Below are 23,292 nucleotides of genomic sequence, written 5' to 3'. Positions count from 1 at the left end.
TGCAAGCGGCAGCGTGTTCGGGGCAGAGCAGGCTGTCATCCAGTGGGCTCTGGAAGTGCCTTCACAGCTAGTTAACCCCAGTGCCTGTTGCAGCCAGCCTGCCGTCTTTAACCCTTACAGGAGCCCCACACCCCTGGCTGTGACCGCTCAGGCACCAGCAGCCCCCCGTCCGCGGCCGCGCGGGGCCCACGCGGCGGCGATGGCGCCGGACAGAAGCCCCGCCCCTTTCCTCCCCTCCCCGCGCGGAGCGGCGCGCGGCGCACGCCGGGAGCTGTAGTTCGTCGCGCGGCGTCGCTCTGCGTCGGGCGAGGGCCGCCTGCGGCTCCCGTGGTGCCCCGCGCGGGGTGAGGTGCCCGGATGTGCCCGGCGCCGGAAGAGAAGCGGGCTCTCCTCGCGGCCGGCCATCTTGTGCGGCAGGCAGCAGGGCGCGGGGGGCCCCGGCAGCATCGGAGCAGGATCCCGCCGACGGGGGCCCATCATGCCCGGACACCTGCAGGAGGGCTTCGGCTGCGTCGTCACCAACCGCTTCGACCAGCTCTTTGATGACGAGTCCGACCCCTTCGAGGTGCTGCGGGCGGCCGAGACCCGGAGGAAAGAGAGCGGCGGCGGCGGCGGGGGCCAAGGGGGCGGCGGGGCCCGCGGCGGCCCGGCGGGCGCCCAGAACAGCTCCTCGGGCGGGGCGGGCGGCGGCGGCCCGGGCCAGGCGGGCGCGGGCGGCGGCCCCGGCAGCGCGGCCAAGCAGCTGCGCAGGGAGTCCCAGAAGGAGCGCAAGAACCCGCTGCCGCCCTTCGCCGCCTCCGCCGGGAGCGACCGCCGGGAGGAGGGCAGCGGGCAGCCCGGCGCGCCGCTGCGGAAGGAGGGTGAGCCGGGGGCGGGGGAGCCGGGCCCCGCGCACAAAGGAGGCGGCGGGAAAGCGCGGCGCGGGGGGGGCCGGGCGGGGCCGAGCCGGGGCTGCGGCGGCCCCGCTCCCACGTGGGGCAGCGCCTGGCGGGGCCCGGAGCGCCCGTGGCCGCGCGGAGCCGGGAACCGGCCGGCCCAGCGACCCGTGCCCGGCTTAATTTGCCTTCGGCGCGGGGGCTGCGCTCCTCGCCATCCGCTCGGGCTGCTTCGCAGGGAACGGCGCTGCTAGGAGCTGTGTTTGTATTTAATAACTGGTCGTGTGAGTCGCCATCCGTGTTTATGTAAACGCCTAAGAAATACCACTCGGGAAACTTTGTAGGGAAAAAAAAATCGAAGTGTAAATAGTATAAAACGGATACGTAATTAGTAGGACGACGCTCTCTGAAGAAGGGTAGATGTTGTGCACACCTTGTCCTGTAGCAAGCAGTTGCACTGGGCCCACGCTTCGGCGCATCTCAAATTGGGCAGAGCTCTGATTAAATTGGAATCCTCGAAACGCATCCAGGCGTGGTGACAGCAGGTGAGTGGGTGAGCCAATAACTCGTTACCTGCAACTTAACTCGAAGCAGACTTTTCAGAAGAGGACAGTGCTAGGTAAAAGCATCTCAATACTTCAGCGCTTGCTGCAATGCATGTTGCAAAATGATTCTCGACCACTTTTTATGCTTTTTAAGAAAGACGTTTTAATGTAATGGTTATTTTAGAAAGTAGGCCTCCTGCATGTTATTGGAAACACCTCGTGAGCAGCAGAAGTTAGGGACTGTGTTACCGTACCCTCACTGAGTTTTTTTTCGTGGTGAGGAATGCCCTAATTTGTCCCGAATAGCAATTTGCTAAGCCGCTGTCCTCTGGAAATACTAGTCAGCTACAGAATCATGGCGTTACCCATGTGATGTGAACCTGAAGCATGGGCAGTGTCTCTGGCCATCACGAGAGGAGGTGGAGGGTTTTGGTAGGGCTGGCATTTCATGTTTACCTCCCTCCCACTTTTCACATTCACTTTCAAGAACAAGCACTACTTGATTATGAAAATAGTATTTTGTGGCTTACTGTGGGATTGAAACAGAGAAAGTCGGGCCTGCTTTTGCAGCAGTGCATATGGAGCACTGTAGTAAACAAAGTCACCTTCCAGTTGGAAAACATCTGGTTTTGGGGTGGGACCGTAGTTCTGACACTATAAAGGTGTTGGATGCCATGGTATTGATGGGGCTTGTATCCTGTGTGGGTGTATTGCAGTTAAAAAGTATTGCAGTATTCTAAAGGTGAAGATAGTTTGGCTGGTGAATTACCAGTTCAAAGCTTTGTGGTACTAAGAGAAATAACTTGTATTTTTGGTTCACCTTCCCCAGGAACCAGGTTTTTCTCAGCACGGGGTGTTGAACTCGAAATTTGAAAGACCTGGATTATTCATTCCAGTTCTGCAGCATACCTCCTGTGTGACACTGGCTCAGTAGCTTTCCTTGCTGAGCTTTACCTCTTGAAAGGAAATGATGTCCTTAGTTTGAGAGTCCTTTTCCATTTAAGTGGTAGCAAGTTTAACCCCTGTGTTTCCTCAGGGAGTGAGTATTGCCAAGCAAGCGATGTATGTCATGCAAACTTCATGATAAGTACAGCTTGTAAGGTAAGGAAGACGTTGTTCATTTGGGTGTGTTAGCTTGGATATCATTAACAACTCTAACTTCTTTAGCCCCACCCAAATATGACATTGCTTGTTAGTCAAGGGCTTCTTAAAACAATTTAAAAATTGGTAGCTCTTAATTTAAAAGATGGTTCACAATTCTTAAACCAGCCTCCGTGTTTGGCTTGGTGGTTTCTGTGTAAGCATTTTTGCAAGAAAGTGGTGTAACAAAGGAGTAATGTGTTTGTCCGGATCTTTCTAAAGGAGAGTAAATGGGCCTTTCAGATGAGTGGAAAACCCCCTGTATTTAAGGTCCTTAGGATGCCTCAGTGAAGAAGGCAGTGCCCACTGGAGTGATTATTTGAAAAAACTTTCAGAAGGCGAAGGCATAGAGAGAGAGGAGAGAGGGAAGAAGGCCTGTCAGTTCAGGAGCACAGGGTATTCTTGAGCTGTTTTAAGTGCACATCCAGGTGAGCTTTAGGGAGTTTGGTTTGGCCTGCGAGGGTCAATGTGGATGAATGTACCCAGTCCCCTAGCCTGTTGGGCTGCCTGCTCATGGTCAGGAATCCTGCCAAGGAGAGCACAGGAGAGAGAAGCAGGGTGGCTGTCACATGGGCCAGCGTGATGATGCTGACTTTGTTTTGGTGTGCATCAAGATTAAAAGCAGCTTTTGGAGAGGAAAAACCAAAAACCACCTTGCTTACCTTGGTCCTTCTTTGAAAGTTGACCATATAATTTTACAGGGATTTCTAATGTATTGTGTGCTCTGGCAGGTTTTATGTCCTACAATATTGTAAGAGTGCACACTTGTACAAAATACAATTTGATTGAAATGCTGTGCAAAAATGTGGATTAGAATTGCTGAATGGTATACAGTGACTTTTTCTATAAAGGTAAAGTTTCTCAGATTATCTAGTCACAAGGCTAAAATAAAAAAAAGTAGATTTTGGTTTACCTTCAATACTCTTTTATAGTGTTAGAGTCAGTATCTGTTCCGAAGCAACTCCACATTCCACTGATGTGTTTTGCCTGATCTTTCAGGGATAAGACGTATTGGCAGGAGGCCTGATCAGCAGCAGCAACAGCAGCAACAACAGCAGGGTGAAGGCAAGCCTATTGACAGGAGACCGGAGAGACGACCTCCTCGTGAGCGCCGCTTTGATAAACCTGCCGATGAGAAGGGTGAAGGAGGAGAATTTTCTGTTGACAAGTAAGAATTTTGTCTTGCATAACGAAGAACTTTCCTAGCTTTGATAGGAAGGGGCTGTCCTGCCTTCTGCTACTATTTTTTATTTTAAAAGGCAATTGAATAAAAATTGCTGGAATAAAAATTGATTCAATTACATTTTTCAGTTGCAAGAAGAGCGTGTCTTGCAGACTACAACACATTTCTCTCCTTTTCCTTTATTTTGTCTACAAAGTTGACTCAAATTTTAGACTGGGAGTGATCTGTTATAACATGGTCAGTTCCATTGGTTGAACTGAAAATACAGTTTATCATTAGGATATCCACCATATCTGTGTAAACCTATAGCAGATAGATCAGGAGGAGAACTCAAGTGTAGCTGTTGCCTGCAGGATGAAATTTGTTTGCCTTTATGGCTGTTGCTTAAATCCATACAGCTGACGTCAAGCCAATAAAAGCTTGTCCATGTAGGTGTTTACACCTTGGCTGCAGTGACTTCTGATCTGGAAGTGGTGAAGCCTTCTTATGTCTAGGCAAGTTTTAAAGCATCTGGAGTATCATGAGGGATCCAGAATGCAAGTGTTCTGGAAGTAATGTTCAAATATTGAAGTTGTAGTAGCCAAAGTTATAATCCTTTTAGAAGTAAGTTGAAAGTACATGAGTTAAACTGAAGTTGTAGTATCATCTAGTTAGATAAACAATGCAAAGACCAAGTTGTTGGTTTTAGTGCCAGAAGATGCAAATGAACGGCAATCCTTCTGAGCAATTATTTCCACAATTCTAAAATGTGGGCATTATATATGAGGGTTTTTTCAGTGCAGTAGTTTGATAATGAAAGTGTAGCCTTGGCACAGTTACAAACAGCAATTATCAAAGGAAAGGTAAGCAAAATTCTCAGAAGAGAAAAAGAAAACCTTAAAAACTATGCTGTAAATATTTGGACATGAAATACTCGAGTATGGCTGTTCCATGCTAGACCCATTCTTGACCGACCTATGCGTGGACGTGGTGGACTTGGAAGAGGACGTGGGCGTGGACGTGGAATGGGCAGAGGAGATGGGTTTGACTCCCGTGGCAAACGTGAATTTGACAGGCATAGTGGCAGCGATAGATCGTAAGTCTTTAACTTATTCTATCGTTGGGGGGGGGCGGGAGGCAATTGCTATTCTTTACAATAAATACACATTTTAATATTTGCTTTTGACTTCTTGTATCTGGACACTATAATCTTAACTCAGTTTTGTTAGTTCTGTTTCACATTCACATTTCAGCGGCCTGAAGCATGAGGACAAGCGTGGTGGCAGTGGATCACACAACTGGGGAACCGTCAAAGATGAGCTAACGTTAGTAACCTGTAATTGCTTGGAAGTCTATTAGCAGAATCTTAAATCCTATCTCTTATGGATTGCAAAATGTAAAGATTTAGCTGCCTTCTTTTGCCTTTGATTTTGATAATTTTGTCTATGCCATTAAAGTAGCCTTTGCAGAATTTAGAACGTAAGCAATTTCTTATAATGTAAAATATTGCTTCACTGTTAAAAGCAGAATTTGGGGGAATGGAGAGGGTGCGTCTTGTGGAGCTTTTGAACAATTCTTTTACTAAAAGATTGATTTTGATCAGGTTAAGCATGCATTTTTACAATTATTACTTTGAAAACAGTGTTTTTAAAACCCAAATCCATTTTGTGTCTCAAGATAGAGTGGAAGGCTTTCAGAATGGGAGCTAGTAAGTGTTGGGGAGAACCCTTGGGAGGGTGGAAGGCATAGAATCCCAAGGTAGGGAGCACCAATCATTAATGAGAGAGTTTGTTTTGAAGAAGAGTGGATTGTGTAAATCTGCTATAGAAGTTAGTCATTAATCTTATGCAGCTTTAAATAGGAACGAACTTTTAAAAACAACACTCCAAACATTCTGTAATTACAGCGAATTGGATCAGTCAGCTGTAACTGAGGAAACGCCAGAGGGAGAGGAACATCCGCCTGCTGATTCTGAAAATAAGTGAGTACCACCCCTCTTGATGTTCTTTGATTGCTTCAAAGGTAGTATTGCTTGGCATGTAACCTCTGATATTTACTCCTACTGTTGCCAAACTCAGGTTATATTTTATTTGGTAGGTATGAAATTATTCGCAATGCTGCTGAAAAACTGCCTCTTTAGTAGCTGCATGTCTACAAGTTACTGCCTTCTGACACTTCATTGGTGTTATGCAGTCTCTTAGGTCACTTTCAGATTTAGTTATTAATAATCAGTTCGAATAAGCTTAGGATCTTGGGATTGCAGCTTCTAAGTACCGAATTCAAAAGTTTATAGCTGGGTGGAACCACCAAAAAAAATAGGACAAAACCTTCTGCGACTATAAGGCAATGTTTTTCAAACTTAGCGTTTCAAAGCAGCTGTTGAGCTATGTGACTAGCCAGTAGAAGAAAGGTTGTATCTCTTTTATTCTCCAGCCACTGTGTATGCTGTCATATTTCGAATTTGTAATGTGATTGCTTCTAATTTCACTTGAAAATTTGCAGAAGAAACCAGTGACTGGGCAGGTGAATTACAGAGTAACTGGAGAAGCAGTATGAGCGGTATAGAATCATAGATTGTTTGGTTGGAAAACACCTTTGATACCTAAGTCCAACTGTACTTGTACACTACTAAACCATGTACCTGAGCACCACATCCACCGATCTTTTAAATATCACTAGGGGTTATATGCCTCAACCAACCCCCTGGGCAGCCTGTTCCAGTGCCTGATAACCCTTTCAGTGAAGAAATTTCTCCTGATATCTAATCTAAACCTCCCCTGGTGCAGCTTGAGGACATTCCGTCTTGTCTTGCTACTTGGGAGAAAAGACCAACACTTGCCTCGCTTACAGCCTCCTTTATAGTTGTAGACAGTGATAAGGTCTCCCTCAGCTTCCTCTTCTCCAGGCTAAACAACCCCAGTTCCCTCAGCCGCTCCTCATAAGGCTTGTTCTCCAGCCCCTTCACCAGCTTCTTTACTCTCCACTGGACATGCTCCAGGACCTCAATGTCTTCCTTGTAGTGAGGGTCTCGGAACAACACAGGATTCAAGGTGTGGCCTCACCAGTGCTGAGTCTAGGGGCATAATCACTTCCCCGGTCCTGCTGACCACGCTGTTTCTGATACAGGCCAGGATGCCGTTGGCCTTCTTGGCTACCTGGGCACACTGCTGGTTCACGTTCAGCCAGCCCTCAGCCAACACCCCAAGGTCCTGCTCTGCCAGGCAGCTCTCCAGCCACTCCTCCGCAAAGCTGTAGCATGGGGTTGTGTCCCAAGTGCAGGACCTGACACTTGGCCTTGTTGAAGCTCATCCCATTGGCCTCAGCCCATCGATCCAGCCTGTTCAGATCCCTCTGCAGAGACTCCTTCCCCTCAAGGAGATCAACACTTTTCTTCAGCTTAGTGCCATCCATGAACCTACTAAGGGTGCAGTCAATCCCTTCATATCTAGGTCATTGATGTTGGACAGAACTGGACCCAGCACCAAGTCCTTGAGAATGTCACTTGTGACCAGCCTCCAACTGGATTTAAATCCATTTGCTACCACCCTTTAAACCTGGCTGTTCAGCCAGTTTTTTACCCTGAGAGTATGCCTTTGGCAGCCAGTTTCCTAAGTGAAGTGCTGTGAGAAGTGGTGTCAAAGGCTTCACTAAAGTTCAGATGAACAACTACCTCCATGGTCTTTGCCTCATCCAGTACATGGGTAACGTTGTCATGGAAGGAGATCAGGTTAGTGGTAAAAGGGGTATAATTGCTGCATAGAGAATAAGAAGTGGCACTAGTTTAACTACAAAAAGACTAAATGCTGTTACCTCTCTAAGCTTAAGGACTCCTGTATATGCAAGTAGTATATGACTTTTAAAGGAATTACAGCTTGTGCGTTGGTTAGAAACTGCAAGCTAGCCAGTCTTTAAAAAAGTTAGTCTTCAATTCTGGAGTCGTCAGCACAGGAGGGACGTGGATCTACTGGAGTGAATCTGGAGGAGGCTGCAAGGATGATCAGAGGGCTGGAGCACCTCCCATATGGACAGGCTGAGAGAATTGGACTTGTTTAACTTGGAGAAGAGAAGGCTCTAGGGAGACCTTACAGCAGCCTTCCAGTACTTAAAGTGGGGACCTGCAGGAAATCTGGGGAGGAACCATTTATCAGGGAGTGCAGAACAGAACAGGGGGTTATGGTTTTAAGCTGAAAGAGAGGAGATTTAGACTAGGTATCAGGAAGACATTTTTTACTGTGAGGGTGGTGAGGCACTGGAATAGGTTATCCAGAGAAGTTGTGGATGCCCCATTCCTGTCTTTGGTTCAATGAAGGAAGCAGATTATCCAAAGTTGATTGAATTCCGTTTTTTTTAAAACATAAGCAACTTGAAAATTGTGGTAAGAACAAGCGCTGTCTTACTGCCTTAACTTGGACCTTTGAAAGAGAGGTATCTTGAAAAGGGAAGAAAAAGATCCAAATGTGTCCACTGCAGAAGTTAGGCCTTCAGATTTGTGAAGAAAATTGTCATTAATGTGGAGGACAGGCTGGATCAGTCTTAATTTTAACATTTTGCTTTGCTGTGCTCACCATTGAGTTGCTTAAAGGTGTCTGGCTGTTGGTGCTCTGGCTACAGATGAGATTTCACGTGTGCTTGCTGAGTGGTGGAAACAAGGGGTTTTCAAACACCTCTTAACTGCTAAGCAGCTGACAAACTTTTATAACCTGGTGCTGATTAACAACTGATTTTGCATTTGTTGAATTTAAAATGTGAGTTCAAAGTCATGACCATAATATTTGTGGATTTGCTACAGGGAGAATGAGGTTGAAGAGGTTAAGGAGGAAGGTCCTAAGGAAATGACCCTGGATGAGTGGAAAGCTATTCAAAGTAAGGATCGTGCAAAAGTTGAGTTCAACATCCGTAAACCAAATGAGGGTGCTGATGGGCAATGGAAAAAAGGATTCGTTCTTCACAAGTCAAAGAGCGAGGAGGTAAAGTGATTTTCAGTGTTTGCCTGTATCCAGATTGTGCAGGTTTTTCTGTGGATCTGTACTTCTTGCAGTGGAAGCGTTGTTCTTTGGCTACAGGTTGGCATCTCAGGAGTTTCTACAGTGGGAACAACATCTCTCCTAGTGTAGCAGGTTTAGTGGGAGCATAAGGAGCCACTCTCACTGTGGTTAGTCTTAGCACTTGATCTGTACCCTTAGGTTGGTGCATACTGTGTTATAATCTAGGGATAATACTAGAGTGCTGCACATCTGGTCCCGACTGTGTCTTCGCAAGCATGTTAGAAAAGGTTTGTCAGTATCAAATTTATTTATTTGCTTTTTTCTTTTTAAAGAAAGCTTGTGTTAGTTAGCAACTCTGTTAGTGCCACACAGTATGTGTATTTATAGCGCTTGCTAAACAATGATGCAAGATGTAAAAAAAATACTGGCCATGCCTCAGACACCTTCATACCTGAACTGTAGGTCTGAAGTTTGTGACGTAAGTAGCTTCTTGGTTTATAGTGATTTAGACAAATGTCCTTGATACTTTTGAGAAGCCAGGGGAAATACATTTGTATGGTTCAGTGACATTCAATGTAGTTGCTATAGAATTATTTTAAAGTTGTAGTTTCTCAAGCATACTCTATTCAGTCATCGGAAGATTTTAGTTATTCTGTTCTAAGGTAGTAGGAGTGATGAGGAGAAACATAATCTTTTAGTTCAGAAGGGAGGGAAGTGCCGAGAACTGTTTTCTGATGCAGAGCTGCAGTAATCTTTGTTTTTAACACTCTATAATATCTTAAGTAGGCCACTGTAAATGGGTGGCCTGCAACTTTGTATACCAGATGGTTCTGACTCCCTTTGAAGTAACTGGATAGTATGTAATGTGCTGTTTGGTCTTCTGATGAAGTGTTTATGAAGTGTTTATGCTTTTTCACACTTTGTCAATGTTTTCTTGTATGCTGGAGACATAATACGGATGGGGAGGTGCTGCTCAGTACTTTCAAATGAAAACTTCATTACTAATCTCATTGAACTCAATGAGTTTTGACTCCATCATGCCGTTTTGTTTTCTTGCTGTATAAGGTAGTTCAGCTCTTTAAATGATTTGCCTATCTTTTTGTTTACCTAAACGGGTCAGTGTTTGAAGTGTTCGTTAAATGCTGCTTTCTGACTTGTGTAGAAAAGGGAAATGGAGTTAGGCTTAATGTTGCTGTATATTAAGAGAGTGTTTAAACATAAATACTTGTGTACTTTACCAGGATATGCTAACCTTTAGTCCTTCAAATCCTCCCACCCCCACCCCTACTCTCCCCAAAGCAGATTTGACATTTAGTCAGTTGCAGTCTTTTTAAACATATCACTGTGTGTGATGGTACATAAAGATGATTACTTTTGAGTAATTTAGAAGTTAGAAAGGTCTGGGCTCTGTTTTCCATTTGAAAAAACACTTCAGTAGTTATCTTAGAAAAATCTTAAACGAAACTAATGAGAATAATCATATTACTTTCATGGAAGAATTGATATAATTAGTAGATTGTTCTGTTGGAGGAGTGTATTCTGTTAACTTCTCTACAAAAAATGAGTATGTTTTTAGCACTGTGGCATAATGAGTTAACAGCTTCTTGCTGTATAGGCACAGAATTGAGATATTAACAAAACTGCCTTTAAAAGTAGATGCTTCCTAGCCTGGTTTTCTTTTATGTCCTGCACATATCTCCCTGTTTCATTAATTAATTGTTCACTGATCCCTTGGGAAGCAGCATGGGATTTCTTTGCTAAGTATTGTAGCCAAATGGGTGTAAAATCCATGCATTGGGAAAGCCTTTGCTGCAGCTCCTTTGAACAGGTTTAGAAGGTGGAACATTTAGAAGTTATGATCAAAACCTACCAATCGCCTGCTCTTCTTTTACTGTTTGTCTTCTTGGACATACTTAGGAAATTAAGGCTGATAAAGGGTTTCTGTGATTCTTACTGACAATAAGAAAGGAGTTGATGTGTGGAAGTGACTTGGTTTATAGGTAGGTTCTGGGTTTCAGCCCCAAATCTTCTTTACTCTTTTGGCAGATAAATCATAATATGCTCCAGTAGGTCTTCTCAGAAATCTGGATTAAAGTGTTGAGATAAGCACCCTCGTTCCTGTAGCTTGAGAACTACTGGGAAAAGGGAATATGAGGCTCTAGTGCTGATCATCTGCCTTAGCCTTATGAAAGAGCTGTCTTCCTCCTTGCGCTTTTCACTGGGGGTTAAGTGATGACACTATCCGAGGTCTTTTCTTACATCTGCTGTGCAATTACTGGAAAGCAATACTTCATATAAAACGAACTCTTAATTCTGTCTTGGATTCTTCTTGGTTTAATACAAAATCCAAGTGTATTGGCAATGCGAGTCTAATGAGATTGTTTCCAGGAGACTGGGTTATGCTGTTACATAGAGATCCTCTCTTTTTCCGTCTCAACAGCCTGGTTTGATTGCTTGAGTTTAAAGTTCTGCTGGTGCAGTTTAACAGAACATGGGGAGGAGTTACATTGTAGAGAGATCTTAACATTTGTGCAGAAAGTTGGTTACTTGTCTCCTGGAAAGACCTGTCTGCTAGTTGATCAGTTCCTTCTCCATGTCTTCTGTGTTGTCTCTTCCCTGTGCCTTCGGACTTCCTTGCTAATCTAATCGCTTCCCTAGGGGATGTTACAGCGGGAGACTGAGAAATATGTTTTGTAAGATAACAGTTCATCTTCTGAAAGTTTGGAGGAGTGACTCTTGAATCAAGGCTGTGCAGAGACCTTTTCTTGTTAACAGTAATTTTCAACATCGCATGTCCTTATCTGTCTACTTCTGTAGGCAGTGCGCCTGATGCATTGAGGTATTACAGTTCAGCCCACGCGTATGGTCTTGACTGGAGTTCCCAGCAGCTTGTGTTTAAACTTTTCTGGTATCAATCTAAGATTCTCTTGTCCCACACCTGTGGTGTAGTCCATCCTCTAGTCTTTTTGGATGTTCGCGCTGCTGTCGATCTCATCCTTTTTGCTGTTTCATGTGCTTGGTGACATCTTTACCTGGCAAGTTCATGTGACTTTGCTACCTGTTGCTTCTGTATGTAGTTGAGTCTCATTTCTTCCTTTTGTTTTCTCCCTTTGTTCCTTTTGTCATTTTGGCATGGACACGAAACTTTCATCAGACAAAGGCGATGACAGAAATGCAGGGGAGTCTGCTGGAGTCAAATGAGGTACTGATCCTTTATATCTAACTGGTAATACCTGTGTTTTGATATGAGCCTCTTCAGAAATGAAGATCTGGATATTGAGAAGTCACAAAAATAGAGGATGCAAGCAGATACATCATGGAGCTCTTCTGTCCATGCCTGTTGTCTAACTGTACACCATGTAGGGACCCATCATAATTACTATCCTTGCTTCTAATAGAGCTGAATGCAAAACTTGTCATAAATGCGTCTGTCTATGAGTATTTAATTTTTTGCTGTTGCTGCTGTTTTTCCATATCTTGCTGTCGGCTTTGCCCCTCTTTGTCAGTAGCTTGTTCTTAATTTTTGACAGCCATCCCCAAGACGCGTAAGTGCCTTCCACAAGCTATTGGTTATTGGATCAGAGCACGACTGAGGGTTGCCAATACAGATTAATGAAATGCTTCCAAAGATAATGCAGAATAAGCAATTTATATGATGTTTCTGTGTCTCTTTCATCACCCAAGTGATAGAAAAGCGCAAGGAGAATATGCCACATCTGTTATTGATGTTTTAAATTAGTTTTTATTATTTTGGATACAGAATTCATTGGGTTACATACAGAATTTGCTGTTTGGGTTTAGTGGTTCGACCAAAGTTAAGTTGTGAAAATGCAATGGTTTTGGTAGATTGTAGAGTTTCTTTTTTAAGCACTAACAGAGTGGGGAAGGAGGTGCACAGAATTACAATGCAAAGCCACTGATACTGCCTCTTGGAAAGAGAATGTCATGCGATGGCAAATAAGTTGAAAACATCATCTTAGTAATCTGCAGTGATCAAAGCTGCAGATAAAATATTAAGTAGCAAGAAAGGAATCAACCATAACAAAAGGGTTTGTGTGCTGGTTTACGAACCTTCTGTGTACTTGCATTTGAGTAGTGCTGTGTCAGGCTGAGGTGTGGATGGACTTCTCTCTGAAAAATAACACTTAGGCTAGCTTCCCAAGTTTGGAAAAAGAGATCTCTGAGTGAAGGGTGTACAGTTCAAACCTTTAAAGTCAGGAATGGAATGGGGACCAGTTGTTCTGTGGAGTAAATCACAATGCAATGTTTGGAATACAGCTGCATGGTGGGGTGTTTCTTATCGTGCCTAATGAAATTGCAGCGCTCTCCACTGCAGAGCATTGTGGAGTCCAAACATACAGCCAGGCATGGAGAGGGGTAATGAGATTGGTGGGGGAGAAGACTGTATGGCTCTGTACATCACACTGCTCGCGACTGACTCAAGGAATCCTTGAAAGCAGCTTTCGGCCTTTTGGCTGCAGACCTCTGTATATCCACTGGGTGCCTTATGAAGGATCCACAAATGGTAATTAAAGGGTATGAGTCTGAATTGCACAATATGTTGCTGTTGAAAGTCTGTTGTGTAATTATGCTACAAGAGAAGTCGTATGTAGTTAGAAGGCTTATGCTTGCATATGGCAGAAAACAAGCAAATGAGAATTGCTGTGCTGAAGTTAGGGGCTTATAGGGAAAGAAGACATTGTGTGTTGTCATGTTTCCAAAATGTAGTGGCTGGGCCTTGTAAAAGGTCGAGTACCTGACTAGATAACCCCTTGTTCTGTCTCAGTGTGGTCAGTTTTGCATTTTGTGTTTTGTAGATGCCAAAGCCTGACTGACCACATGGAAAAACTATTGGTATAGAATACAAAAATAATTAATTTAAAAACACTTCATTTTTTGTTTGGTGTGTAATAATTTAAAATCTTCACATGATGTTTGACATAACTGTTCTGTGCATGCCTTGCCCTTCAAGGCTCAGGTTTCTCACTGGGAGCAAACCAACTATAAGGGAGTGTTCTGTCCTCGGAAAGGTGGGGACTGTCCTGGTTTTCAGTGTAATTGATAAGACTGGTTCTCTTTTTTCTTTTTTTTTTTGTTTGTTTTAACTTGTGTTTGAACTGATTATGCCTGGTTTGTTTGTTGTGGCTAATACAAACCACTAAGGGATTCTTACCATCTCCCTTGTTTTAAATATTTATACAGGGTTAAGCAAATGCGAAAGTGTAGAGTACTCATTGTGCAAAATAAGGATGGGTTACAAGTAAGTATTTAAAAAGAATGAAATTAATTGATAGAACCTGAAGATTTCATCTCACTTATGTATCCTGAGAAGAGAAATGCTAGAAAATGGGCTTCTGTATTGGTGATAGTTTGGTCTCAGATAAGCCTAAACATGTTCCTTGAAAGGAACTCCAAAGCTTCCCTGAATTATCTTGGAAATGCGAAAAGCGCTTGTTTGATTATCTTGGTGTGGTTTTGTTGTCTGCACAAGTGGTGTAACTTGATTCGTAACAATTCCTGCACTGTCTTTTAAGTTGAATCAGTTGAGGTAATTGGTTGGGAGTGTATTTGGAGGTGAATGCAGATGGGAAGAGCACAACTGCAAAGGAAAAAAGTTTCTTTGGTTTTTCTTATTCATGGAGAAAAACATTCCATTTAGGCTCATGCTGAGGACTCTGTAATGGATCATCACTTCCGCAAGCCAGCAAATGATATTACATCCCAGCTGGAGATAAACTTTGGAGACCTTGGCCGCCCCGGACGTGGTGGCAGAGGGGGACGAGGAGGACGAGGGCGTGGTGGCAGGGCCAGCCGTGGAGGCAGAACTGACAAGGTGAGTGGCTCCAGTTTTGATCTAAAAGGAGTTGAGTTTCACTTGTTACTAGGACTTTCTTACAGCTAGTTTTAGGTGTCTTATTTTTGGGGAGTTGCTCTGAAAACTAACATCACATTTTAAAAGCAAGTGAAGTGCTGGTCCTTACAAGCTTACTTTAAACTAGGTTACTGTTAAGACAAAAGGATGAATGTTTTAGCAGTGTCGTTATTAAATACAAGAGGAGGTGGGGAGTAAGCTGGATTAAAAAGAAGTCCATCTTTGAACGATGTATGGAAACCCAAAATCCTGATGCTTAGGTATGGGCAAATCTTAGTGCTGTGAGATGCTCCTGTTTGTGCCGCAGCAGAACTGCAAGTATTCAAGTAGTTATTTTCAGACACAGTCAGGATGGTGTATCTACGTTGTGATGTGTTGGGGGTGAAAGACTGCTTTTATGGCTGCATGTTACATCCTGAATTTGAGGAATTCAGAATTTTCTTGTGGAAATAGGACACTTGTTTTTCTGTCTAGTCTGCAGTCATTTTTTTCCTCTAGTACTGGAGCCCTGAGAAAGTGACTCAGGACTAAGTACTGTATAGGAGTTGGGGAAAGAACATGTAAAATTGAAATAATGTATCTACAGTAAAGATTTGATTTAATACGGATCCCCTGTTTGGCTGAAATTTATCTAATGAAACTGTTACAAGAAAATGAGTTCAGTCTGTGAGGCATGGTTTCCTTTACATTGACAGACTTGCTCATTTTTGTCTCTTGCAGGGCACTGACTTATTCTCTTTCACACTGAATTGCTTAAGTTTTAAGTTTCTTAGTTGGAAAATACCAATATAAGAAAAATTAAAGTAATCAAGTTGTTTCATTAATATGTCCTGCTTCAAGAATGCTGTTGTAAAGAAGTTAAAACTTTTCTGCAGTTTATTTTATGTTGACTTTGTTTCTTCCAGTTGGTTAAGGAGTTCGATGTGATCCACACACCTAACCAGGTTAGTGATCTCTACTGGTGTTTGTTACCTATGGCCGAGGCTCTCCTGTTGCAGGAACTGTAACTCCCCTCCTGCAGTTTCATTTAAGAGGCAGCTGTGGCTTCAGACCCTGCCATTACTTTTTAACACTAGCTTGTGGACTGATAGCTTCTGCAAGGTGTTAGTCTTGCCCATAGGTGTTGATAAAACTTTTATTGATATGGTTTAAGTGTATCCTACTCTTCTCTTCCTAATCCCTGTGGACAAATTGAAGAGTATTCAAAAATACGTAATTTCTACATTTCATCACAGCAGGGATTTTTAGGTGTGGTACAGAGCCTTTTAAAAACTCTTGGAAGCACCAAGGAGATTCTTGGTTAATGTACAAATTTCTGAGGCTAAGTTGGCACAAAAATTTTTTCCCAACAGCAAGTTTGTTACTGGGGAGAAATTAAAACTTGAAACTAAATTTGTGCTGCAGGCAGGTCTTTTCTGTAACACTTCAATCCTTTCACTCTGTGAGAATTAAGTGCTAGTAGAAAAGCCTTAAGTCCACACACAGGGATCCCTTTAAGGGTGGAAAATGAGATGTACCAGTAACCTTGTGCAATAATTGTCCAGGTACAGTCCGTTTGCTTATAATACCTCTTCAGATAGCTTTGATTCAAGAAGCGATATAGGAGATGCTCTAGTCCTTGGAATAAAATGTGGCTTATTGCGGGGGGAAAGTTGCTCTTCTACTAATTTATCTGGTACTAGATAGCTCACTGTACCTCTCTGAAACCTGGTGTTTCCCTATTGAATAGGGTTCAGGTTGATGTAGTTTCTAAAAAAGATTTTCCCCCCTGGGTTTGTTGGGAGTGCGGGGAGTCTTCCTGCCTGCCCCTACCCTTGGCCCATGCAAGGGCTCCCCAGTCTGTCTGCAGAGGGACAGAGGCATAACCCTGTCCCCATGGCACAGCAGCCATGTCTGTCTGCAGCTGGGGGATGCAGGCACATCGTGCTGCCCAGCTCTCAGCTGTGTAGCGAGCTGCGTTTGACTGGCAGATGGAAGGACCTGATAATGCATCAGGAATTAGAAACTGTAGGGCTTGATGCTACTGAAGGTAATAACTTTGTGATGTTTCTCTTTCAGTCAAGTGCTTCTGCTCCTGATGTAGATGATCCAGAGGCTTTCCCAGCTCTGTCCTAAACTGGATGTCATAAGCCAACCCTGCCCTCGTCGGGCCTTCCTCTCTGAGGCTTGCATGCTTAAGGATCCTAAACAACTAAGAAATCTTAAAAAAAAAAAAAAAAAGAGACTGTCATTCATACCATTCACACCTAAAGACTGAATTTTATCTGTTTTGAAAATGAACTTCTCTCGCTACACAGAAGCAACAATATGGTAGTCAGTTTTGTATTTAGAAATGTAATGGTAGCAGGGATGTTTTCATAATTTTTTCAGAGATTATGCATTCTTCATGGATACTTTTTTGTATTGCTGCTTGAAAATATGCGTTTCCAAACTTGAAATATAGGTGTGAACAGTGTGTACCAGTTAAAAGCTTTCACTTCATTTGTGTTTTTTTTTTTTATTCAGAATTTTAGACATTTTTCCCAAACTACAAACTGGGTTTTAATTATTGCACACTATTTCTGTTTTCTTAATTCCTGTTTAGCAGACTTTTATCAGCCCACGGTCTTCTGGAATATGTGAAGTTTTAATTTGGCAGACTGTTAGTGCTGTGTGGGATACCAGCTCCTGGAGGACTTTAGTTTTAATTCTTAATTTCAGACTTGGAAAAGCAGTCATTTTTCATCTACGTTTGGTAGTTTGTTTACACAATTTGTTATACAAAATGGATACCAGATACTTGAAAAAGATTCAAAGCACATTGGTTTACAGTTAAATACCTGTGTATCGATCCAGCAATGGTGTGGATAATTGGTCTAAACAGTTTTTTAAAACTAATATATTACACTTCTCAGTCCCCTCTTTTTACCCTTTATTCCCTCCTCCTCCCTTCAACAGAACAAGATGCTTTATTGGCAAAAAAAGTTTTTAATTTACTTAGGGTTTTTTTATGAGCTTGCTCTGCAGATGGGAGTAACCTTTCCTGTTTTCGGAGCTGGGAGGTGGGGAAGGCGGTAGCTGGTGCTCTGCACAGTCTATCTGGACTGTGGTTGGGAGGTGGAATTGAGCTGCAGTCTGACACGAGGACATCACTGCCTGATTTATTCACAGCAATGCTCTGACAGCAGCAGGAGGGAGTTGTGGCTTAGGGGATGTTGCAGTGTCTGTGTGATACAACCAAACCCCAGTGCTGCAGCTCTCCATCAGAGTTTTGTTCTGGGTTTGTGCGGTGTTGGAGATCCGATTGCTAGCTGACAAATGAATGTTTTTCAGAGTGCTGTTGTAAGGAACCCTTTCTACCCCCATAGAAATTTGCCGTGGGTTTAATTTTATCCCTGTGAACAGGAACATTACCACTTCAGTACACAAAAGGAGATGAGAGAATGGCTAATAAAGAGGGTTTCTTAGGGTTTTTATCTGCAGCATTTGTTAGGAGACTAGAAACAGGTTTCTCATTTTATTTAATGTTTTACACTTTGGACAGCTTATAACATATTTGTAGTTTCTTAACTAGGTAGATAGAAAACAAAAGGTAACGCCCTATTTTTTTAAAAGCTGTACAGGACAGTCAAAAAGTATTGGAGATCTTTGAATATGAAATCAAATTCCTTAACTGTGGGGTTGAGTTGGCTTGCTTTATCTTAACTGTTTTCTACAAAAGTTTTTGTTTGTAAACCACTGTTAATATCATTGGACTAGACTTTCTAGTGCACTCGCCTATAGTTTGAAGTACCGGGCTGTGAGAAGGAGGCAAGTTTTCAAACAGTGGATGGTGAAATCTCTTGGTTCCTTTCTCCTGATGCTGAGCAAATCCTGCAGAGGTGCTCAGTGTGGCAGCTGTTGGAGGTCTGGCACAGAGTTGTTCCTCTTCCCTCTCTCTTTGTGGTTTGGTAGAATGTGTTGCAGTTCCAGGATTAGGGACACTTCAGATAATACAATTAATTGAATACCTTGATATGCAGAAATACACTTGCAGAAAAGCTTTCTCTGTAATGTAAACCTGCTCCCCTGACCCAAATGGCGTGTTTGCTGTTAAAGTTGCCACTCACCTTTTTTCCCAGATGACTTCTGGGTCAGCCTGTCAGTCATTTGGGGCCCTGCTATCCAGACTTTGCCAGAAGCTTTCCCTTCTCCTGCTTTAGAGCATAGAGCAGTGTCCCAAATGACATGTCACGTACAATTTTCAAGACAGCTTGTACTTAAAATCAATCCATCTGCTGTTCTGATAGATGTAAATTTGCCTCTTTCAGTCCATTTGTGTCAAGAACTAAAACTGTGAACATTAATCTTTAATATTGGTGGGTGTTAACTGAAATAAAGGTTTATTTTCATGCTCTTTTAAAAATGTCATGAAAACAGATGGAGATAAAACCACTTAGATAGTGTCTTATCTAGGTTCTGCCCCAAGAGGTCCAATTTGTGGTGATGGTGCCCAGGTGTTTCTATTGCCAGCAATGGACTTTGCCTTGGGAAGACATCTCCCTCTAAGTAGCTTATTTACAATTAATGAGCTTGCTTTTTAGTAACATTTTTCTGTCCTCTTGCTTGCTACTTTTGCTGTTATGCCAAATCCAGAGGACTAGACCTTTTAACATCTGAGCAATTTGAAAAAGTTGAGAGAAACAGAGAAGCATGTGGTGCAAATTGGCTTTTGAATGTCATGATGGCAAGGTTTGAGCATGAAAGTTCATCTTACAGTCTGAATGCCACTGATGCTGGGAGGAAACAAGACTGTTTAATAAATGCAAGTGTTAGCCAACATAAATTCTTCTGGAACATCAGAAGTCAGCACGAATACGTGGTGTTTGCAGTTGAAGGAGTTGAGACTGCTCTGACCTGTAATGGCTCTCTGCCCATGGAGATTGGTTTGCATAGCCACGCCTCTTGTTTTAATAAACACAGGACATATGCCTAAAGCTGACACTTGCAGCATTTGCTAACCTGCTTCTTTCCTAGAGTCATTATAAAGACCATATTTCCATTGTGTGCTCCTGTTCTGGTATGTCTTCACCAGGTAACAGCCTCGTAGCCAGGCTGGGTCCGTGTTGGAGCAAGCACTGTGTGCCCAAGGGAGTGACCCACGTGGCCCCTGTTGCACTCTGGAAAGGCCAAAAGTAATGTTCTTGCTGGGGGGGTGTAACCCAGCTGTGGGGAAAATGGTTTGTTTGCCCTTACTGGGAAACTTCCAGGGAGGAGTTAGGAAAGTTTGGTCATTGCAAGCTCTGCATGGGAGTTTATCTAGAGGCTTGAAGAGCAAGGACAAAATGTGCTCTAGTGTTCGGTTGTTCATATGTTGAAGGTCAATATGCAGAACTAGATGACTGACAAAATAGTGTAGAGGGGGTTGCCTTTTTGAAAAACTTGTTATTGGGTGTCTAATTGGGTCATACGCAGCTGATTTGAGGTAGTGGTTTGTCTGTAATGCCCAGCCAGACTCCTCTTGTGGGGTGGTTGCCAGATTGTGCATGGAGAGGATGAAAATGGAGCTGTGTCTTGGATATCTGCATGAAGTGTTTGCCTCTGAGGCACACCAAGCCAGTCTGGAGGTGGCACACGGCTGTGCCCCAGGCTGGAGACTAAACCTTGGAACCAGCTGGCAGGCTCAGAAAGAGCAATCACAGAGCTGGTACTTTGCAAATCAACAATTGTGTGCTTTCTGTATAGCTGACAGTGTGAGCGGCCTTGTGCAGGGGTGGGAACAGCTTCCCTGCCTTGCCAGAGGCTGGGCTGAGTGTAGCTCTTGTCTCCATTATGTATGTTGTTTTTGCAGGTGAAATACTTGACAGCAGTGCAAGAGGAAGACTTAACTGTCACTGAGAAAGCAGCACTGGGTTTGTTCGTAGCAGTGAAGTGCAGCAGGGTCTGCCCTGATTCACTGGAATGTGGCCAGAGCCCAGTGGCTTCTCCCCAGGGCCAAAGCTGGCAGGGCCACAGGGGCTTTGGCTCAGGTTGGAGGGTGCGGAATTGCCCCTGGTCAGGTGCTTCTGACAAACAAGTTGCCATGTGCTGTCGCTTCCATAAGAGAGAGAGGCAAGTAGGAGCTTCTAGTGTTTTTTCCATGTTTCAGCAGTGATGGCAACTTCAAAATAAGAAAATAAACATGAGGACTTGGTGAGCTGGCAGCTGTCACTGTGTGACTGACTGGGTAGCTGTACAGCGACTGTCGCTGGAAGGGAGCAAACCCATTGTCTTGCCGGGCGCAGTGCGGGAGAGGAGGGCAGCTGCGTCAGGCGTGTGCTTGTGGGCAGCTTGAGGTGAGCCCAGGCTGCTGCAGTTGTGTTCTTTCAGTGCTTGAGGGTGTGAGCTTTCCCATAGTCACCGATAAGTCTGCTTGAGCTGTTTTGCCTTCACCCATGAGGCTTTGCCACAAAGGTCATCATAACACCAAGATGTGAGGGAGTGTTATTTTCTTTGTGCATTCCTTACTGGGCAGAGTGAAGGTGAATCAGGTGCAGGATTTGGTTTAGTGCAGTTGTTCAGTTTTTGAGTTTGAGTTGGCACATGCCCAGTCCTGTTTGGGATTTGTACTTGACCAACTGCAGGATTTCTGTTGTGGCATGGAGGACAAGGAAAAAATTTGCTTCTGTCCTTTTTCCTAAGAAAGTGCTCTATGGCTCCGTGGTGGTGTGTGGCACTTGGTGGGCAGCAGAGCGGGGCAGGAGGGAAGCAGAATGGAGCAAGATGACCATTGGTACTATGATGCGCTTTTTTGTGCAGCAACGAACTGCTGTTGAAGCTGTTTTCATGTGGAACTGCATCTTCCCCTGCTGTCCCGTCAGCAAATCCATGTCTGAGCTGTGACCTTGAGGGTGGAGGTCCTGAGCTTGTTTGGAAGTGGCAGTGAGGATGCAAACAAGTCCCAGTCTTGAAATACTATCCTAAATACAACTGAAAACTAAATTTCTGGTAACTACTTGAGCAGGGTTGCATCAGAGAGCTGCTGTGAAGCCTCCTTGCACATGATTTTATTGGGAGCCTGCGGATCAAAACTGCTGGCTTTAACAGCCCTGTTGAAAGTGGGTGGGAGCAAATGTCACTTGGTAGCGTGGTGAGGCAGGCTGTGTGCAGTGTCTTGATGGATACGCGCAGCTCTCGGGTGAGAGGCTGTGTTGTGTGTTCACTGGCACATCTGGGCATCATTTTTCCTCAGTGCCCAGTTCCTGCTGTGACTGGTGAGCTCGTGCCCAGCGGCTGAGCGGTGAGGGTAAGTGTCCTCATCCTTCAGTGACTGCTGAGCTGCCTTGCGGGAAGAATAAGCTTTGCTGCAGCCATGGTGTGAGAAGGACCCCATGGCCTGTCTGGGAGAGGTCATGGGCAGTGTCCCGCACAGGTGAGCTGAGGGATGGGCACAGGTGCCGTGGGTCCCTGTGCCAGGGTGGTGGGATGGCTGCAGTGTGCACCCAGCGCAAAGGGGCCGTGCTGGCACCGTGGCAGCAATGTTCATCTCGGAGAGCGGCCTCTGTGCTGCAGAGGAGCCCTCGAGTGCACAGCATGGGATGGACACGCTGCAGCAAGCAGAGATGTTGCCTGGAGCGTTGCTCCTCCTGCACGTTGCCCTGCAGTGCCTCTCGCTCTGCTTTGGGAAAGCAATTTCTTAGGTAGCAGCAGTCTCAGCAGCAGTCTCCAAGTCTCCCTCGGTTCCTTATCCCAAGGAATGGCTTTTCGGAGCCAACACACTGTTGCACCCCCAGCTTTGACTGCAGGCTCCAGCTACAGAACACATCTCGCCTGGGTTGTTGGGGGTTTGTGGGTGGCTGATGGGAGGTGGCAGTGAGAAGTGTCCTGGATCCTGTGGGCTGCTTGGGCAGCTGAGCTGCGCTGCCTTTACCAGGACACGTCTGCTTCCTGAGAACGTGTGTGGCTGTGGACTAACAACAGCTAAATCATTGCTGATGGGGTTATTTGTTTTCAACTTCCAGAAGACTGGAAAGCTAAGGTTTGAGAATAGTGGGGGTACTTGGAATCGTGCTCGTCAAAACGAAGCGCTCTGGGCATTGTGGGAAGTGCAGAGGGATGTCACTGAAAGCTGAACGTGGAGAGCCAGTGCCAGGGTTTGAATTTCACATTCCTAAAAAAAGCTGAAAAGTAACGTGCATGGGCTATTTTTGTGTACCCCTGCGTATTGCAGAGGCGCTCACAGAGCCGGAGGAGGTACGGACCTTGGCAAACCAGGGGATGTGAACAGCCCAGCCCGTCTGGCACCAGCTCAGAGTGCAGTGTGTGCCAAGTGACCAGCTGCCAGGCTTGTCCTGCAACGCAGGAGTGTGTGAGCCTCCTGTAGAGGGTAAACCAGACACATTGGAATAAAAGCTGTGGGAAAAGCCCATGGAGATCTCCCCAACACAGAGCTGTGACCGTGAGTTACCAGCCTTGTGATGCCGGTCCATCTGCTGCTGCTATGGAAAGAGGTTTGCAGGGCTATGGAGAGCCATCCCCCTCCCTGAGCTGGGTAAGGGCTGTCCGTGCGAGTGCTTTGAGATGGTGGTGTCATAGGATCCTGGACAGGAGGAGGATACTCCAGGTAAGTTCAGGTCTGAGCTACCTCATCTCTAGCAGCAACGCTTCAGCTTTATTTCTAAAAACGCTTTATTCTTTGGGTAGCTGCAGTGCAGCGCTTGAGCTTGATGGAAAGAGACAACAGGAAACAAATTCAAGGTTTCCAACGTTGTATTTA

General features: G+C 44.6%; 1 protein-coding gene across 4 annotated transcripts; it reads left to right on the top strand.

Annotated features, from left to right (window-relative positions):
- The first annotated feature begins 368 nt into the window (after window positions 1–368).
- On the top strand, window positions 369–19,539 carry LOC138723092 (SERPINE1 mRNA-binding protein 1-like). 4 transcript variants are annotated; one of them, XM_069861969.1, is made up of 10 exons: window positions 369–860; window positions 3,560–3,728; window positions 4,681–4,818; window positions 4,976–5,047; window positions 5,629–5,703; window positions 8,512–8,689; window positions 11,862–11,909; window positions 14,367–14,540; window positions 15,485–15,523; window positions 16,638–19,539. In XM_069861969.1, the coding sequence occupies exons 1-10, from the start codon at window positions 479–481 to the stop codon at window positions 16,692–16,694; spliced, it is 1,332 nt and encodes a 443-aa protein (XP_069718070.1). In that variant the 5' UTR covers window positions 369–478; the 3' UTR covers window positions 16,695–19,539. The 4 variants fall into 4 exon arrangements, with proteins under 4 accessions (XP_069718070.1, XP_069718069.1, XP_069718071.1 ...); XM_069861968.1 differs by having other exon boundaries at window positions 4,952–5,047; XM_069861970.1 differs by lacking the exon at window positions 11,862–11,909 and having other exon boundaries at window positions 371–860; window positions 4,952–5,047.
- The last annotated feature ends 3,753 nt before the right edge of the window (window positions 19,540–23,292 follow it).

This window comes from Phaenicophaeus curvirostris, chromosome 8 (genome assembly GCF_032191515.1).
Source record: "Phaenicophaeus curvirostris isolate KB17595 chromosome 8, BPBGC_Pcur_1.0, whole genome shotgun sequence".
NCBI classification, from domain to species: domain Eukaryota; kingdom Metazoa; phylum Chordata; class Aves; order Cuculiformes; family Cuculidae; genus Phaenicophaeus; species Phaenicophaeus curvirostris.
The sequence above is the reverse complement of the archived record's forward strand: the minus strand, read 5'-3'. Positions and strand labels throughout refer to the sequence as shown.